The following is a 17,766-nucleotide window of genomic DNA, read 5'->3' on the forward strand; positions in this document are numbered from 1 at the left end:
TGCTCTGTTCCCTTTTCTGCTTTGTTTCTGCCCTCCATAACCAGTATTCCCATCACCTCCCAAATAATCTACTTGTACTCAAATCCTTATCTCAGGCTCTGCTTCTGGGTAATTCAGTCTAAGACAGTGGTATTGCGAATGAGTTATGGATCTAAGATTTAAAAACAAGTCTTTCTGATTCCAAATTCTTAATACATCACGATGCTCCTGACACAACACTTACAGTGGAAGATCTTATCACACCATTATCAATCCATGACAGATCAAATAATCAGAAAACAAAAGAAAAATGATTTTTTTAATTGATAAGGTTAAATTGGCAAATACATATATTCTCTACCTTACAGAGAGTACATCTTTTTAAGCATTGTACTAAAAAACTTTGAATATATTCTAAAAATCAGAAATTATTTAGGCTACATTCTCTGAATATAATACATTAAAACTAGAAGTTAATAACAAATGTTTAAATAAATAAAACCAAAAGAAACCTTTCTAACTCCTTAGGAATTAAGAAGAAAAATATCTCTCCTAAATAAGGATAAGGTCAAGGTAGAAATAAAAAGTACAACAGCAGATAATTATATAAAAATATAGATATACATATACACATATACCTGTACTTTTAGATAATATGTAGCTTCAAACATTTGGTACTATTTTAAAAGAAACTAAGATAAAGTTTTTTCAACTCAAGAAACGAAGAAAAAAGTTATAAAATGTAACTCAAGCAAGGGAAGAAAATAATGAAGATGAATAAATACATAAATGAATTAAAAAATAGAAAAGCAAAACTGATAGATGATACCAAGAACTACTTCTTTGAAAATTCAATAAAACAAACAAATCTCTGGATAAGCTAATCAATAAATACAGAAAGTAAAATCATAAATAAATACATTTAGGAATGAAAGATGATAGATGAATGAATACAGAGATTTTAAAATTCTAGGCGAAAAATTTACCAGGTGTGTAAAAAGATTGGCAGATCTCAGTGAAGTAGATAACTTTGGCAGTGACATGAGTAGGTGAGGAATAATGAATTGACTAATAATGAACTGACTCAAAAAGTTAATTTTTAATTATTCCCCACAAAAATTCTGAAGTCATATAACTTATTTCATTAAATTATCTTAACTGTGATACTAAACACTGACAAAATGACACATGCAAATACATACACACAAATATAGGTGTGCAGAGAAGAGTTAACACAGCAGGCCTGACTGCTAACTCTTAGAAATACCTACTTACAAGATTGGCTGTCAGCTGGCATCTGGCAACTTGGAATTCAGGAGGGTTCTCAACCCCCTAATTAATAAAAGTGCTTCATTGTACATAAACTATTTATGCAAACAATAGGTTTTATGCTGAACACCAGCTTTCCCTCTCACAGTCTAGAATTTTGGTATATGCCTATTAGAGGCTGCCTACAGGATCAGCCTCCAATAAAAACCCTGAACACTGAGTTTCTAATAAGCCTGCTTCCCTGGTAAATATCATTTCACATGTGCTGTGAAACATGTTGCTGAGAGAATTAAGTGCATCCTTGGAAGGACTCTTGGAAGCTTGTGCCTGATTGTCCTCAGACCTCACCCCAAGCACTTTGCCCTTTGCTGATTTTACTCTGTACTGTAATAAATCATAGCATAAGTATGACTATATGCTGAATCTGGTGAGTCCTTCTTGCAAATTGACAAATCTAAGGATGGTCAACATAGTAAGCAATAACCCTTACATACAGATGTTAGAGATCTAAGGTACTAATGAACATTAAATTAATAACTTTCCAAAGCTAAGTTTTACTTTACTAATACAGGTATTAAAAATCTAGCAATAGAAAGAAAAAAACCTAGTAATATAGTAGCACATTATCAATGCAGTATATCTTAAAACATGATCTTAACAAGAGGTTGAAAAGACATGCAATAAAAATATTAAATCCAAAAACTTATTTTAAACTAAAAGAATCCTTTACTTAGAGCTTCCTGTCCTGAATATGATGAGGAATATCCTCAAACGTTTACCATAATCATACTAAATAGCAAAATACCATTCCTAAAGCCATCCACATTTAAAATTGAGACCAAAATAAGAATTCCCACTCTAACTATTATAATTAACATTTTCTGGAAAATCTAAATGATATAACATCTGAAACAAAAACAAGAGGTATTAATCATTTTAAAAGGAGGAGACACTTACATGCCTAGGAAATTCAAGAGTTTGCCAAACTACTACCAGGAAAATATTTTAAGAAATAATTATCTTTACTTTGTACCATTTATCAGTAATTAAAAATACAGAACAGTTAAATGGCCCATGCACAAAATCTACAACTACACAATCTACAAATAACTTGTAAAAGCAACATGAGTGATTCATAAGAAGTAAACTCAAAATTTTCTTGAATATGTGTACAAATCAAGATTTATTTATTGTGAATAGTATTAGGCTACCAACTCTTCAATTAATTTATAGTTTTAATATGAGAGACTAAACATTGAAATGGACAATGGTGCCATATCCTAAGTAAAAACAGAACTCTGACTCACCACCTACATCTACCTGCTGAGAGAAACCAAACCTTATCTAAAAGGTATAGCCCAGGTATAGAGAAAATGAAAGTTCCTATGGCCAGGATCCTCACCTGGCCCTAAGCTATTTGATGATGTAATGTTTACAACACCCATTGGCAATGAGCCATTATTGTTGGTGTTACTATATAAAGAGCTCTGCCCAGTGCTCTGCCTGAGGCAGAGACAGAGACAGATTGCAAATGTTTCAGAGGCAGACATGATTCTAGCACTGGACCTGCCACCTTGAGAATAAAGCTTGGAATAAATCCTTTTACCCCTAACATTCCATTGTTGTTACTTGGTCTTACCAAATCAGAGTGAACTTGCCCAGGCGCAATCCCCCCCCAGGTAAGATACCAGGAAATTAGACTCATAGGAAGTCAGATTACTATTTCTAGTAACAATCCAGGAAGTTATACAATTAACTTCTGTAACTATCAGCACAAAATGACCAGAAGTCAATTAGTAACTGACAGCTTCCCTAATTTATTTCCCCATGTACAACTCAGGACAAACCAGAGAAAACCAAATACATACCGCTAACCAATCACATAAGATGCCACACTTCTAGTTTGCCCACCTCCAGCTTCTTCATGCCAATAGCCTCCATCAGGGCACACCTGAAGCATTCCCTTTCCACCACTATAAAGCTTCCCCACACCTCTGCCTGCCTTATGACTGTGCCAAATGCAAGTGATGGTGGCTAATTCTCTTGCTATAGAAAATTCTGAACTAATAGACTTTGCTTATTCTCATTTGATTGGTCTTTGTTTATTTCTATACTAATACTGAAAAAAATTCCAAGACTTTTTTAACATCGGCAAAATAATTCTGAAGTTCATCTTTAAGAATAAACACCTAAAAACATTGTAAAAAAAAAAGTGATGAGTAATAGCTCTGCCATGTTTTAAAACAATAAAACACAGACATATTTAGCCTTAAACTAAACACTAATACATGTAAAATTTCAGTACCTAACAAAAGGGTCAGTACAAATCAGTAGAGAAATGAAGATATATCTGTTCAGTCAATAAAACTATGACAATCAACCACTTGAGGAGAAAAGTCCTTTTAAAAACTTCATCTCAGAAATATTATCAAGCAAAGTAGAGATTGAAAACGTAAACACAGGAAGTTGTAATGACTAAAACAAAACTATAAGAACATATAAAGGAAGTCTCTAATCTTTGACTGTCTAAAAGGAATTTTTTAAAAGGAAACAGTACATTTATAACTTATACATTTAAAAATAAACAGGACCCAAAACCCAAAATATTTACATAAATACCACACAAAAATTATGAGTATCTTTTATATATAAAGGGCTTTGGTAAATCAGTCAACAGATAAGTGGACAGAGTGCATGGACGAGTCACAAGGAAAAATAGAATGGCAAACAAAGAAAAACAGGCAACAGTTCAAGTAATAGGATGGATCCTTTCCACTCTAAAATTAGTCCATTTTCTTAAAAATAGGTTTATCCATTGCTAATGAGGTAGAGTGAAAAGGAAACTCACTGCTCGCGGATTGTAAATGATCCAATCTTTTTGACAAGTGTTTTGGCAAAGCATCTGAAGAGCTTGAGAAATATTCTTATCAGTCAAGCCATCCAGCCTAAGAACAGGAGAAAAAGAATTATGCACTAAAATGCTAAATTGCAGTACCTATTTATAATAACAAAGAAGTTGAGAAAAACTGAAATGCTTCATAAGGGGAGCTTGGATAAGCAAATTATGGTGCATTCTAAAGAAAATGTTATTCACTTATTTTAAATGTTTATGAAGAGTTTTGGGTAATAACGGGAAATGCATATGTCAAATACCAAACCAAAATGCAAAAAAGTACTCATTTGTTCAGTTCCATATGATCTCAAATTATGTAAACAATTTAAGAACTATCTATATTATATATGCATATACATATATGAATGTATGTATATATGCCAAAATGTAGCTTGATTATCTTAGAATGTGAAGATAATGGGAGACTGATTCTTTCTACTTTTCAGCATTTTTTCTATTTCCTATAATGAGAGTGGGAGACTTTGTTTCAAAAAATTAAAAATAGTTTGTCCAGATTTCTCATAGCAATATTAGAACTGGTTTTTTTCTTTTTTTTTTTTTTTAAGAAAAGAGACTTAGAAATTCTAAAATACAATGTATGTTAGTGTCTGGGATAAAGGATTACCTGATTGAATATGCTAAAGAGGAAGGTCTATATAGGTAAATGTACTCTTCATTTCAGGTCTAGGTGACATAATTACCTTGGAAGAGTCCCTACAACCTTGCAGAAACTGCTTGCTTTTCCAATGTGCAGCTAAAAGGTGGACTATTACTCTTAGAGAGCACTGAAATCTTTAACAGTTGTAAGAAGTTTTCAAGTTCTTTTTTTTCTGACATTTTGAAACCAGTTGCATGGGGTTCCATCCATGATTTGCAACTAAAAGACTTTTTAAACCCTGTGGTTTTGTCCACATGCCGTAGAAATCAGTATGAACATAATAGTCTGTAAATATGATTTCACAAGGGAAAAAGCCCAAATAATGCCACATAATTTAGAATAATGGATGCTTCCATTCTATAACCTTGGTCTCATCCTAAATCTTTTTATAGTTGTTCTGTCTTGCCCTAGAATACGTATTTGGTTCATCAAGTGTGGGAGGCATGCAGCATGTTTAATCATAACATAACTGGTCAGGACTGCTCGACAAATATCAAGTGCAAATACCATTGTCTTCTGTTTTTCGAATCAATCCCTTAAATCCCCACATGCCATTCAGCAAGGAGTCTAATATCTCTCTTTTGAGGCTCTTCTCACCCATTGATATCCAAACTGGCTGAGAACATTCCTCCAAGATGGAGACCCCTATGCAGGTGACCGCAGCCCTTCCTAGGAGCATCCCCTAAATCCTCAGTGCTCAGCGCCTCTGAGGGAGTATCCATGTGGGCCCCAAGGTTTAGCTCTCGATGCTGCCACACCAGCTACCACTTGGGCACAGAGACAGGTAAAGGTAGGATAAGGATCTGCCAACACAGTGTCCCAGGGCCCCACTCCTTCCCTAGGACCCAAGCCCAGAGGTCTGGACCTCGCCTTCTGAACCCTAAAAATACAAAGAACCTAACTAGACAACATCTCTACCACACAAAGAAGCTGCTCTTCTCTCTTCTAAAGTGGGCTCCAGGGATCTTCCTCCTAACTCTGTAAGACTTTTCAAGTGTTTCCAGGTCCCAGTATATCACCTACTCCTCTGAGGGATACCTTCATGGTTTGCTAGCAGAGGAAAAGATAAATACATAAATGCACCTCTGCTGCAGTACAAGCCCTTCCATTTCCACAGGACTTTTCATATACTGTTACAGCTGCCATCTTATCCCCATTCTATAAGCTGGAAATTTGAAGCTCAAAGATTTGCCAAAGGTCACATGACTAACATTCCCTTCACAGTTTTCTCTCTTCCTATCTAAGCCCTTGTCCTTTATTTCCCTCTATCTCCTCTCTCTCCGAGCCACCTTCCTCTTCCCTATATTCTCATTCATCAACAATATTCATTAAGAACAGACAGTAATCCAACACTGTACTAAAATGCAAATGATAAACAAATAAGACATTTATGCTCTCAAAAATACGTAATTTAGTTATGGCAAGAAGAATGGAAAAAGCCAAAAAAACAATCAGATACTAATTTATTTCTACTGCTTGTTTCTTCTCTACCACAAACCCACTCTTTCCCTTGTCTCTTCTGTTACAAAAAAGTGACTTTTTTCATTTTATTTCATATACATCATACAAAAAAATTTATATACATTGTACATATATATACTTTTTATATGCATCAATAAAAAAGTCTGAAATACACCTGCAGTTTATAGAATAAAATAAACATCTACTTTCTTTCTACATACTTAACCAATGAAAACATTACCAGTCAGTGGTTGCCTCTTAGTAGGAAAGATGGTTTATTTCCGTGGATGTTTCAGAATGGAAAAATTTGCAAGACTGAGCATTCTTCCAATTAGAGAAGAAGAGGTGAAAACAAAGCATTGCAGTCAAACATACACTTTCTGTGAGCAGCTCATTGGTTCAGAGACACAGCATGGACTTTTAGCCAAGAGCTATGGGACCTTGGTTATAACATACAAGAGAGGGTTCAAGGAATTTGGGGGCTGATCAAAGAAAATGATATGATCACAAGAGGCAATAACACACAAGTCATATTGGGATGCCCATGGACAGGGTTGGATAAGAAAGGACATCCCTCACAGCATGAGACTCTGTAAAGGAAGCTGCTACTCTAACGGGGAGGAGGACAAAGGATCTCCTAGGAGAGAGATGCTTATATGCATTGGTGATATCCAGGTTCAGCAGGATGGCAGGGAGTCTCTAGGTCTGAGAACTCCAAAAGGCCCTCACAACTCAGGGTGTTAAAATGACAAGGTTATGTCTTATCAAAGGCCAACAGATGCTGGGGGAAGTTTTGCATGGTACACAAATCAGGCAGTCCCTAAATGACTAAAAATACGTTTGTTTGTGCTGTTTAAATATAACATGAATACAAATGGAAACAGAAACACAAGAGAGCAAAATATGTGGGATGCAGCAAAAGTGGTTCCAAGAAGGAAGTGCATAACAATACAAGCCTACCTCAAGAAACAAGAACAATCCCAAATAAACAATCTCAACTCAAAAGTAAAGGAAGAAAAAGAACAAAACCCAAAGTTAGTAGAAGGAGGAACATAATAAACATCAGAGCAGAAATAAGTAAAATAGAGAATTAAAAAACAATAGAAAAAAATCAATGAAACTAAGAGCTTGTTCTTCAAGAAAATACACAAAACAAACTCCTAGCCAGACTTATTAAGAAATAAAAGAAAGAAGACACAAACAAAATCTGAAATGAAAAAGAAGTTGCAACTGACACCACTGAAATTCACAGAATTCTAAGAGAATTCCATGAAAAATTACATGCCAATATATTAGACAACCTAAAAGAAATAGACTCCTAGAAACACACAAAATTCCTTCAAACATACAAGACTGAGAAATAAACAATCTAAACTGACCAATTACCAATAATGAAACTGAACTGGTAATCAAAAAACTCCCAACAAACAAAATTCCGGGACCAGATGGCTTTACAGCTGAATTCTAAGAAGAGCTACTACGCAGCCTTCTTAAAGAGTTCCAAAAAAATAAGAGAATACTTCCAAACTCATCCATGAGGCCAGAATTCTCTATTACCAAACCAGACAAAGACAATACAAAAAATAAAACTACAGACCAATTTCCCTGATGAACATAGATGCAAAAATCTTCAAAAAAATATTAGCAAACCAAATTCAAAAATACATGGGAAGGATCATCCATCCCAACCAAGTGGAATTTATTCCAGGGATGTAAGGGTGGTACAATATTCATAAATCAATCAATGTGATAAGCCACTTAACAAAAAGAAAAATAAAAACCACATAATTATGTGAATAGATACTGAAAAAGCATTTGACAAAATTCAACATGCATTCATAAAATGGATGATAAAAACTCTCAGTGAAATGGGTATACAGGGAATGTAACTCAACATAATAAAGACCATATACAACAAACCCAAAGCTAACATCATACTCAATGGCAAAAAGCCGACAGCTTTTCCTCGAAGATCAGGACCAAGACAAGAATGTCCACTCTCCCCATTCTTACTCAACAAAGTACTGGAAGTCCTAGGTCATGGCAATTAGACAACAAAAAGAGATAAAAGACATCCAAACTGGTAAAGAAGAAATTAAACTGTCACTATTTGCAGATGACATTATACATAGAAAACCCTAAAGACTCCACAAAAAAAACTATTAGAAATAATAACTAGATTCACCAAAGCCACAGAATACAAAATCAATATACAGAAATATGTTGCATTTCTACATACTAACAATGAACAAGCAGAAGAGAAATCAAGAAAGCAATTCCATTTACATTTGTGTCGAAAAGAATAAAATACCTAGGAATAAACCTAAACAAAGAGGTGAAAGACCTATACTCTAAAAACTGTAAGACACTGATGAAAGAAACTGAAGAAGACACAAATAAATGGAAATCTATTCCGTGCTCATGGATAGGAAGAACTAATATTCTCAAAATGGCCATCTGCCCAAAGCAATTTATGATTTAATTCAATGCCTATCAAAATACCAATGACATTTTTCAATGAACTAGAGTAAATAATTCTAAAATTCATATGGAACCACAAAAGACCCAAATAGCCAAAGCAATCCTGAGAAAGAAGAAAAAGCTGGGAGTATTATGCTCCTTGGCTCCAAGCTATGTTATAAAGCTACACTAATAAAAAGAGTACAGTACTGGTAGAAGAACAGACCCATAGATCGATGGAACAGAATAGAGAGCCCAGATATAAACTGATACATATATGGTCAATTAGTATATAAAAGAGGAGCCATGAATATACAGTGGGAAAAAAGACAGTCTCTTCAGTAACTAGTGTTGGGAAAACTGGACAGCTACATGCAAGAGAATGAAACTAGATTACGTCTAACTCCATACACAAAAGTAAACTCAAAGTGGATTAAAGACCTAAATGTAAGACATGAAACCATAAAACTTTTAGAAGGAAACATAGGCAAAAATCCCTTTTAACATAAGCATGAGCAATTTTTTTCCTGGATACAGCTCCTCAGGAAAGAAAAACAAAAGCAAAAATGAACAAATGGGACTACATCAAACTAAAAAGCTTCTGTACAGCAAAGGACACCATCAACAGAAAAAAAAGTGTCCTACAGTATGGGAGAATATATTCATAAATGATTCATCTGATAAGGGGTTAACATCCAAAATATATAAAGAACTCATATGCCTTAACACCAAAAAAAAATTATATGATTAAAAAATGGACAGAGGATCTAAACAGACACTTCTCCAAAGAAATACAGATGGCCAACAAGTGCATGAAAAGATGCTCCACATTACTAATCATCAGGGAAATGTAAATTAAAACCACAATAAGACATCACCTCACACCAGTTAGAATGGCCATTATCCAAAAGATGAAATAACAAGTGCTGGTGAGGATGTGGAGAAACAGGAACCCTCCTACACTGCTGGTGGGAATGTATGTTGGTATAGCCTCTGTGGAAAGCAGTATGGAGGTTCCTAAAATACTAAAAATAGAAATACCATTTGACCCAGTAATTCCATTTCTAGGAATTTACCTGAAGAAAACAAAACCCCTGATTTGAAAAGATATAACCACCCCTATGTTTATTACTGTATTATTTACAATAGCCAAGGTATGGAAGCAACCAAAGTGTCCATCAATCGATCAATAGATAAAAATGACATGGTATACACACACAATGGAATATTACTTAGCCATAAAAAAGAAATAAATCTTGTCATTTGGGACAACATGGATGGACTTAGGGGTATTATGCTCAGTGAAAGAAGCCAGGCATGGAAAGACAACTGCCATATGATTTCACTTATACATAGAATCTAAAAACAAAACAAAACAAAACAAAATGAACAGAACAGCAATAGAGTCATAAACACTGAGAAGTGACTGGTGGTTACCATGGGGGAGGGTTTGGGGTATATGGGTGAAATAGGTGAAGGGGATAAAGAGGCACAAAAATCTCAATCATAATATAAATTAGTCACAGACATTAAAGCACAGCACTGAGAATACAGTCAATAGTTCTATAAGAGCTTTCTATGTTAACAAATAGTAACTACACTAGTTGGGGTGAGAATTTAATATTGTGTATAACTGTCATATAACTAGGTTGTATACTTGAAACCAATGCAATAGTGTATATCCACTATACTTCAATAAAAATAATATCAAAAAATTATTTGATATAAAAATTTGATTTTGCACAGGCTAGCTTTTGAGCTAAAAGGTCTCAGTCTGCAGTGAAGATATAAACAGCCTGGGACCAATATATAGAGACCATCTTTGGCTCATTAATGTAGCACATACTTATCTAGTCATATGGTGCTCATCCGTCATCCACCCTCCCTTTGTTGCTACCTCCATGTTAACACCTTCCCCAACCCTATTGTGCCATCTGACTTTCAGCCACTGGGTGATAATGGGGAGAGAGGGGCCCCTTACTGAAGGTGCCTGGACAAACCCTGACCCCAAGAGCAACAAGAGAACCAGACCTGTACGTCAGCCCCAAGGATGACCAGTGCATGCTGTCCAGGCCAGAGAGCACAGGGATCTTCACCTCTCCCTGACCATCAGGGTTTGCTGGCCACAGGTAAACTAACAGCTTTGAGTCAAAAATGGACTTCTTCTCCTCTATTTCTAACACACACATTCACACACACACACACACACACACACACACACACACACACACACAATGTATGCATATTCTCTTTGTAAACTACAAGCAAAAATAAGTAAGCTAAACATCTGAAAACTAACATTGAACTGTGAGAGTCTCCTCACATTACTCAAGGCTGAGTAGAAATAATGTAGAAATAATGGTAAATTTGTCCAAAAATTTCTCTTGAAATAGAACCTTTACATCTGATGCCATCTGATGTTTAATTGGTAAGAAAAACCACTCAGCCATAAAATATTTAATGGAATACTTAATAATCAACATTTTTTTAAAAAAATATTCCTTTTGGCAGAATCATATGTAAGGATATTAAGAAAACAAAAAGTTCCAGGTCAGTCAGTAGCCCTAATGATGCAAGATTAGTCCTATAATATACTTAAAAGGACTTATTCATCTAATAGACCCTCCATGGCATCCCTTGAAAGACAAGTGCATGGTTTTACAGGTGACACTCTCAAAAATCTTATTCTGATAATAATATAGCCAACTCTAAAGAAAGACTGGACCTCTAGAATTGAGACCACCTCGCTGCACAAAGCAGAGTAGAGAAATAAAGCAATTATCTGAATAATTCCATCTCATCTTTCCTCCTTCATCTCATCTCAAGAAAAGCTTCAGAGAACTCAGACAAAATATTTTTAGTTGTTTGCTTTTGCTTTCATTTTTCACAGGTCCTTAATTATCCAGGTAAATACATTATCCACCCCTTTACTTAATAAGGAAGAGTAGACAATCAAGTAACCAGCTACTGAGGAAAAACATTCTGCAGCACTGCACCCAGGCAATGCTACACGTTCTGTCAGTTTTCTTTTTCCCAGTAGGTGAAATTTAACCAATACTTTGTTAGTGAAGGTCTAGTCATTCCCCAGAGGAAAATTACAGGATTGAAGACATAACCTCTGCCATGCCACACATGAGCTAAAAAGGATGGATTTCTAGGTCTAGCCACCGTTTTGAAATTAGATTTTAAAAGGAATAGGTTTGTTGCTATGGATTTAGGGGGCAGAAGGGCCAACATTCACTTACAGTTCTCAAAAATAACAGCGAGTGAGAATATTTCCATCCTATTACAACTCCGAAGAAGGATTTAAAAAAAATTTTTAAAGCTCCCTGTTGGAAAAAATAATGATGGCCACAATTGCTAACAACATTAACTTTGCATTATTGAGATTCACACACTCACTCACTTCATTACCAAAATATCCTCCAGATTAAAACAGACATAACTGGTAGCTTGAAACTAATGGCAAAGGGCTGGCTGGCCATCACACTGTCAATTTCATCTCTACCACTATTTCCCCTGACAGCTACTTCCAGTATATTTCCACCAGCTGTAAAATCACCTGCCTTTCCTTCTTCTCTCCCTTTAAAGGAAAAGCCTGCCAGAGGATTTTGGTGCATTAGGACAAGCTTTATGAAACAACTTAATCCATCTCTGCTGGCCTAAGGAGTCCTAATTAATCAATAAGCATTTATTGAGTGTTCCAATGTGCATAAATAGTCCTGAGTCAGGTGCTGTAGAGCCTTCAAAGATCTAGTTAGGAAAATGGAGCACATCGCCTCCTAGACAGTTTCCTGACACTATGAGTTAGTACATAGGGAAAAAGATGTAATATTTGTTGAGGGCCTCCTGGGTACAAATACTGTGCTAGATGCCCTATATACATTATCATTGCAGTTCATCTGTATTCATTTGCTAGGCCTTCCATAACAAAGTATCATGCACTAGGTGCCTTAAACAACAAAAATTGATTTCCTTAACAGGTCTAGAGGCTAGAATCCAATATCATGGTGTTGGCTGAGTTGGTTTTATTCTGAGGTCTCCCTCCTTGGCTTATAGGTGGCCATCTTCTCCATGTCTTCACATGATTTTTCCACTGTGCTGACCATATCTGTGCTCAAATCTCCCCTTCTTATAAGGACACTAGTCATATTGCATTAGGGCCAACTCTAAACACCTCATTGGAACTTAATTACCTCTTTAAAGACCTTATTTCCAAATACAGTTACATTCTGAGGTAGTGGGGGCTAGGGCTTCAAATTTGAATTGTAGGACATGATTCAGCCCATAACATAATCCCACCATGGAGGTGAAAGAATATGTCAGATAAGACTCTGTTTAAAAAACAAACAAGCCTCGCAAACTGGTGGTCACTGCACTGGCATCAGGCCAGCCAGAAGGAAGCCCAGCTGACAACAGCTAGAGACACAAAGCACAGAGGCTTACACCTCTGTGCTTGGCCCACTAGCTCTGACACTAGAGACAGGCACTGCAGCCAGAAAGCAGGAAACAGTTCATTCCTCCCACCAGGCACCAGCCCCACTCCCCTGTGACCTCCAACCTCACTCTAGAGGCTGAGCAGCTCCAGAGACTAGAGCTTCTGGGCACTAAAAGGCACCAATAGAAATACGAAATGTCAAAGGAACCTGGTTCAGACCAAAATCTCACAAACCCCAGAAAAGGGCCAAATGAAACTGAATTCACCAATCTTCCTGAAAGAGACTTCAAAATAAAAATCATAAACATGCCTATGGAGATACAGAAAAATATTCTAGAACTCAGGAATGAATTTAAGATGGAGATTCAATCATTAAGAAATTCCACATCTGAAATGAAACATAAAATAGAGGGATTTAAAAGCAGATTAGATAGAGTAGAAGAGATGGTAAATGGATTAGAAATTAGAGAAGAGGAATACAAAGAAGCTGAGGCACAAAGAGAAAAAAGGATCTCCAAGAATGAGAGAATATTGAGAGAACTGTGTGACCAATCCAAATGGAACAATATTCACATTATAGGGGTACCAGAAGAAGAAGAAGAGAGAGAAAAAGGGATAGAAAGTGTCTTTGAGGAGGTAATTGCTGAAAACTTCCCCAGTCTGGGGAAGGAGATAGTCTCTCAAGATATGGAGGTGCAAAGATCTCCCAACACAAGGGACCCAGGGAAGACAACATCAAGACATATAATAATAAAAATGGCAAAGATCAAGGATAAAGAGAGACTTTTAAAAGCCTAGAGAGAGAGAAAAAAGATCACATACAAAGGAAAACCCATTGGGCTATCATCAGATTTCTCAACAGAAACCTTACAGGCCAGAAGGGAGTGGCATGGTATATTTAATGCAATGAACAGAAGGGCCTCAAGTGAAGAATACTCTACCCAGCAAGGTTATCATTTAAATTTGAAGGAGGGATTAAACAATTTTCAAATAAGCAAAAGCTGAGAGAATTTACCTCCCACAAACCACCTCTACAGTGCATTTTGGAGAAACTTCGATAGATGGTACTATTCCTAAAGCTAAATAGACGTCACCAGGGGAAATAAAACCACAGCAAAGTAGAACAATTAATTACTAAGCAGATGCAAAATCAACTCAACTACCCCCAAAGTCAATCAAGGGTTAGATAAAGAGTATAGAATATGATTCCTAACATATAAAGAATGAAGGATGATGAAAAAGGAGGGGAAAAAAAAGAATTTTTAGGCTGTGTTTATAATAGCATATGAAGTGAGTTAATTTAGACTATTAGATAGTAAGGGAATTACCCTTGAACCATTGGTAACCACAAATCTAAAACCTGCCATGGCAGTAAGTACATAGCTATTGATATTCACCCTAAATGTAAATAGTCTGAATGTACCAATCAAAAGACATAGAGTCACTGAATGGATAAAAAAACAACACCCATCCCCATCTATATGCTGCCTATAAGAGACTCACTTCAAACCCAAAAATATACACAGACTGAAAGTAAACGGATGGAAAAAGATATTTCATGCAATTAACAGGGAGAAAAAAGCAGGAGTTGCAGTACTTGTATCAGACAAAATAAACTTCAAAACAAAGAAAGTCACAAGAGACAAAGAAGGACATTATATAATGATAAAAGGGTCAGTCCAACAAGAGGATATAAACATTATAAATCTATGCACCCAACACAGGATCACCTACATATGTAAAACAAATACTAACAGAATTAAAGGGAAAAATAGAATGCAATGCATTCATTTTAGGAGACTTCAACACACCACTCACTCCAAAGGACAGATCAACCAGACAGAAAATAAGTAAGGAGACAGAGGCACTGAACAACGTATTAGAACAGATGGACCTAATGGACATCTACAAAACACTTCATCCAAAAGCAACAGGATACACATTCTTCTCAAGTGCACATGGAACATTTTCAAGAGTTGATCATATACTAGGCCACAAAAAGAGCCTCAGTAAATTGAAAAAGATTGAAATTGTACCAACCAGCTTCTCAGATCACAAAGGTATGAAACTATAAATAAATTACACAAAGAAAATGAAAAACCCACAAACACATGGAGGCTTAATAACATGATCCTAAATAACCAATGGATCAATGACCAAATAAAAGCAGATCAAGCAATATATGGAGACAAATGACAACAGTAGTTCAACACCGCAAAACCTGTGGAACGCAGCAAAGGCCATGCTAAGCAGGAGGCATATTGCAATACAGGCATACCTCAGGAAAGAAGAACAACCCCAAATGAATGGTCTAAACTCACAATTAATGAACTAGAAAAGAAAGAACAAATGAGGCCCAAAGTCAGTAAAAGGAGGGACATTACGATTAGAGCAGAAATAAATAAAATTGAGAAGAATAAAACAATAGAAAGAATCAATGAATGCAGGAGCTGGTTCTTTGAGAAAATAAACAAAATAGATAAACCCCTAGACAGGCTTGTCAAGAAAAAAAGAGAGTCTACACACATAAACAGAATCAGAAAGGAGAAAGGAAAAATCACAATGGATACCACAGAAATACAAAGAATTATTAGAGAATACTATGAAAAATTACATACTAACAAACTGGATAACCTAGAATAAACAAACAACTTTCTAGAAAAATACAACCTTCTAAGGCTGACCCAGGAAAAAACAGAAAATCTGACTACACCAATTACTAGCAAGGAAATTGAATTGGTAATCAAAAACTACCTAAGAACTCCTGGACCAGATGGTTTCACTGCTGAATTTTATCAAACATTTAGTGAAGACGTAATACCCATACATCCTCCTTAAAGTTTTCCAAAAAGTAGAGGAGGAAGGAATACTCCCAAACTCATTCTATGAGGCCAACATCACTCTAATACCAAAACCAGGCAAAGACACAAAGAAAATTATTGTCCAATATCCCTGATGAACACAAATGCAAAAATACTCAAAAAAATATTAGCAAACCAAATTCAAAAAGATCATCCATCATGATCAAGTGGGATTCATCCCAGGGATGCAAGGATGGTATAACATTCGAAATCCATCGACATCAACCACCATATCAACAAAAAGAAGGACAAAAACCATATGATCATCTCCATAGATGCTGAAAAAGCATTCAACAAAATTCAACATCTATTCCTGATAGAAACTCTCAACAAAATGGATATAGAGGGCAAGTACCTCAACATAATAAAGGCCATATATGACAAACCCACAGCCAACATCATACTTAAGCAAGAAGCTGAAATCTTTTCCCGTAAGATCGAGAACAAGACAAAGATGTCCACTCTCCCCACTCTTATTCAACATAGTACTGGAGATCCTAGCCATGGCAATCAGACAACACAAAGAAATAAAAGGTATCCAGATTGGCAAGAAAGAAGTCAAACTCTCCATGTTTGCAGATGACATGATATTGTACATTAAAAAACCCTAAAGAATCCACTCCAAAACTACTAGAACTAATATCTGAATTCAGCAAAGTTGCAGGATACAAAATTAATACACAGAAATCTGTTGCATTCCTATAAGCTAACGATGAACTAGCAGAAAGAGAAATCAGGAAAACAATTTCATTCACAATTGCATCAAAAAGAATAAAATACCTAGAAATAAACCTAGCCAAGGAAGTGAAAGACCTATACTCTGAAAACTACAAGACATTCATGAGAGAAATTAAAGAAGATACCAATAAATGGAAACACATCCTGCACTCATAGATAGGAAGAATTAATATTGTCAAAATGGCCATCCTGCCTAAAGCATTTTACAGATTCAATGCAATCCCTATCGAAATACCAATAGCATTCAACAAACTAGAGCAAATAGTTCTAAAATTCATATGGAACCACAAAAGACCCCTAATAGCCAAAGCAATCCTGAGAAGGAAGAATAAAGCAGGGGTTATCTCGCTTCCCAACTTCAAGCTCTACTACAAAGCCACAGTAATCAAGACAATTTGGTACTCGCACAAAAACAGACCCATACACCAATGGAACAGACTAGAGAGCCCAGATATAAACCCAAGCATGTATGGTCAATTAATATACAATAAAGGAGCCAGGGATATACAGTGAGGAAATGACAGCCTCTTCAACAGCTGGTGTTGGCAAAAATGGACAGCTACATGTAAGAGAATGAAACTGGATTATTGTTTAACCCCATACACAAAAGTAAACTCAAAATGGACAAAGACCTGAATATAAGTCATGAAACCATAAAACTCTTAGAAAAAAACATAGGCAAAAATCTCTCTGCACATAAACATGAGCAACTTCTTCATGAACATATCTCCCCAGGCAAGGGAAACAAACAAACAAACAAAATGAACAAGTGGGACTATATCAAAGTGAAAAGCTTCTTCTGTACAGCAAAGGATATCATCAGTAAAACAAAAAGGCATCCTACAGTATGGGATAATATATTCATAAATGACATATCTGATGAGGGGTTGACATCCAAATTATGTAAATAACTCACGCACCTCAACAAACAAAAAGCAAATAAGCCAATTAAAAAATGGGCAGAGGAGCTGAACAGATACTTCTCCAAAGAAGAAATTCAGATGGCCAA

At 35.9% G+C, this 17,766-nt stretch overlaps 1 protein-coding gene across 1 annotated transcript in view; it reads right to left on the reverse strand.

The window, feature by feature from the left end:
* Nucleotides 1–3,946: 3,946 nt before the first annotated feature.
* Nucleotides 3,947–17,766, reverse strand: part of LOC140844937 (uncharacterized) — a 111,685-nt gene continuing 97,865 nt past the window's right edge. The window contains exon 3 of the mRNA XM_073218066.1: nt 3,947–4,193. Within this exon, the coding sequence (XP_073074167.1) occupies nt 4,067–4,193 (127 nt within the window). The 3' untranslated portion in view covers nt 3,947–4,066. The remainder of the gene's footprint in view (nt 4,194–17,766) is intronic.

The sequence above is a fragment of the Manis javanica genome, chromosome 12 (genome assembly GCF_040802235.1).
Source record: "Manis javanica isolate MJ-LG chromosome 12, MJ_LKY, whole genome shotgun sequence".
In the NCBI taxonomy this organism is placed as follows: Eukaryota; Metazoa; Chordata; class Mammalia; order Pholidota; family Manidae; genus Manis; species Manis javanica.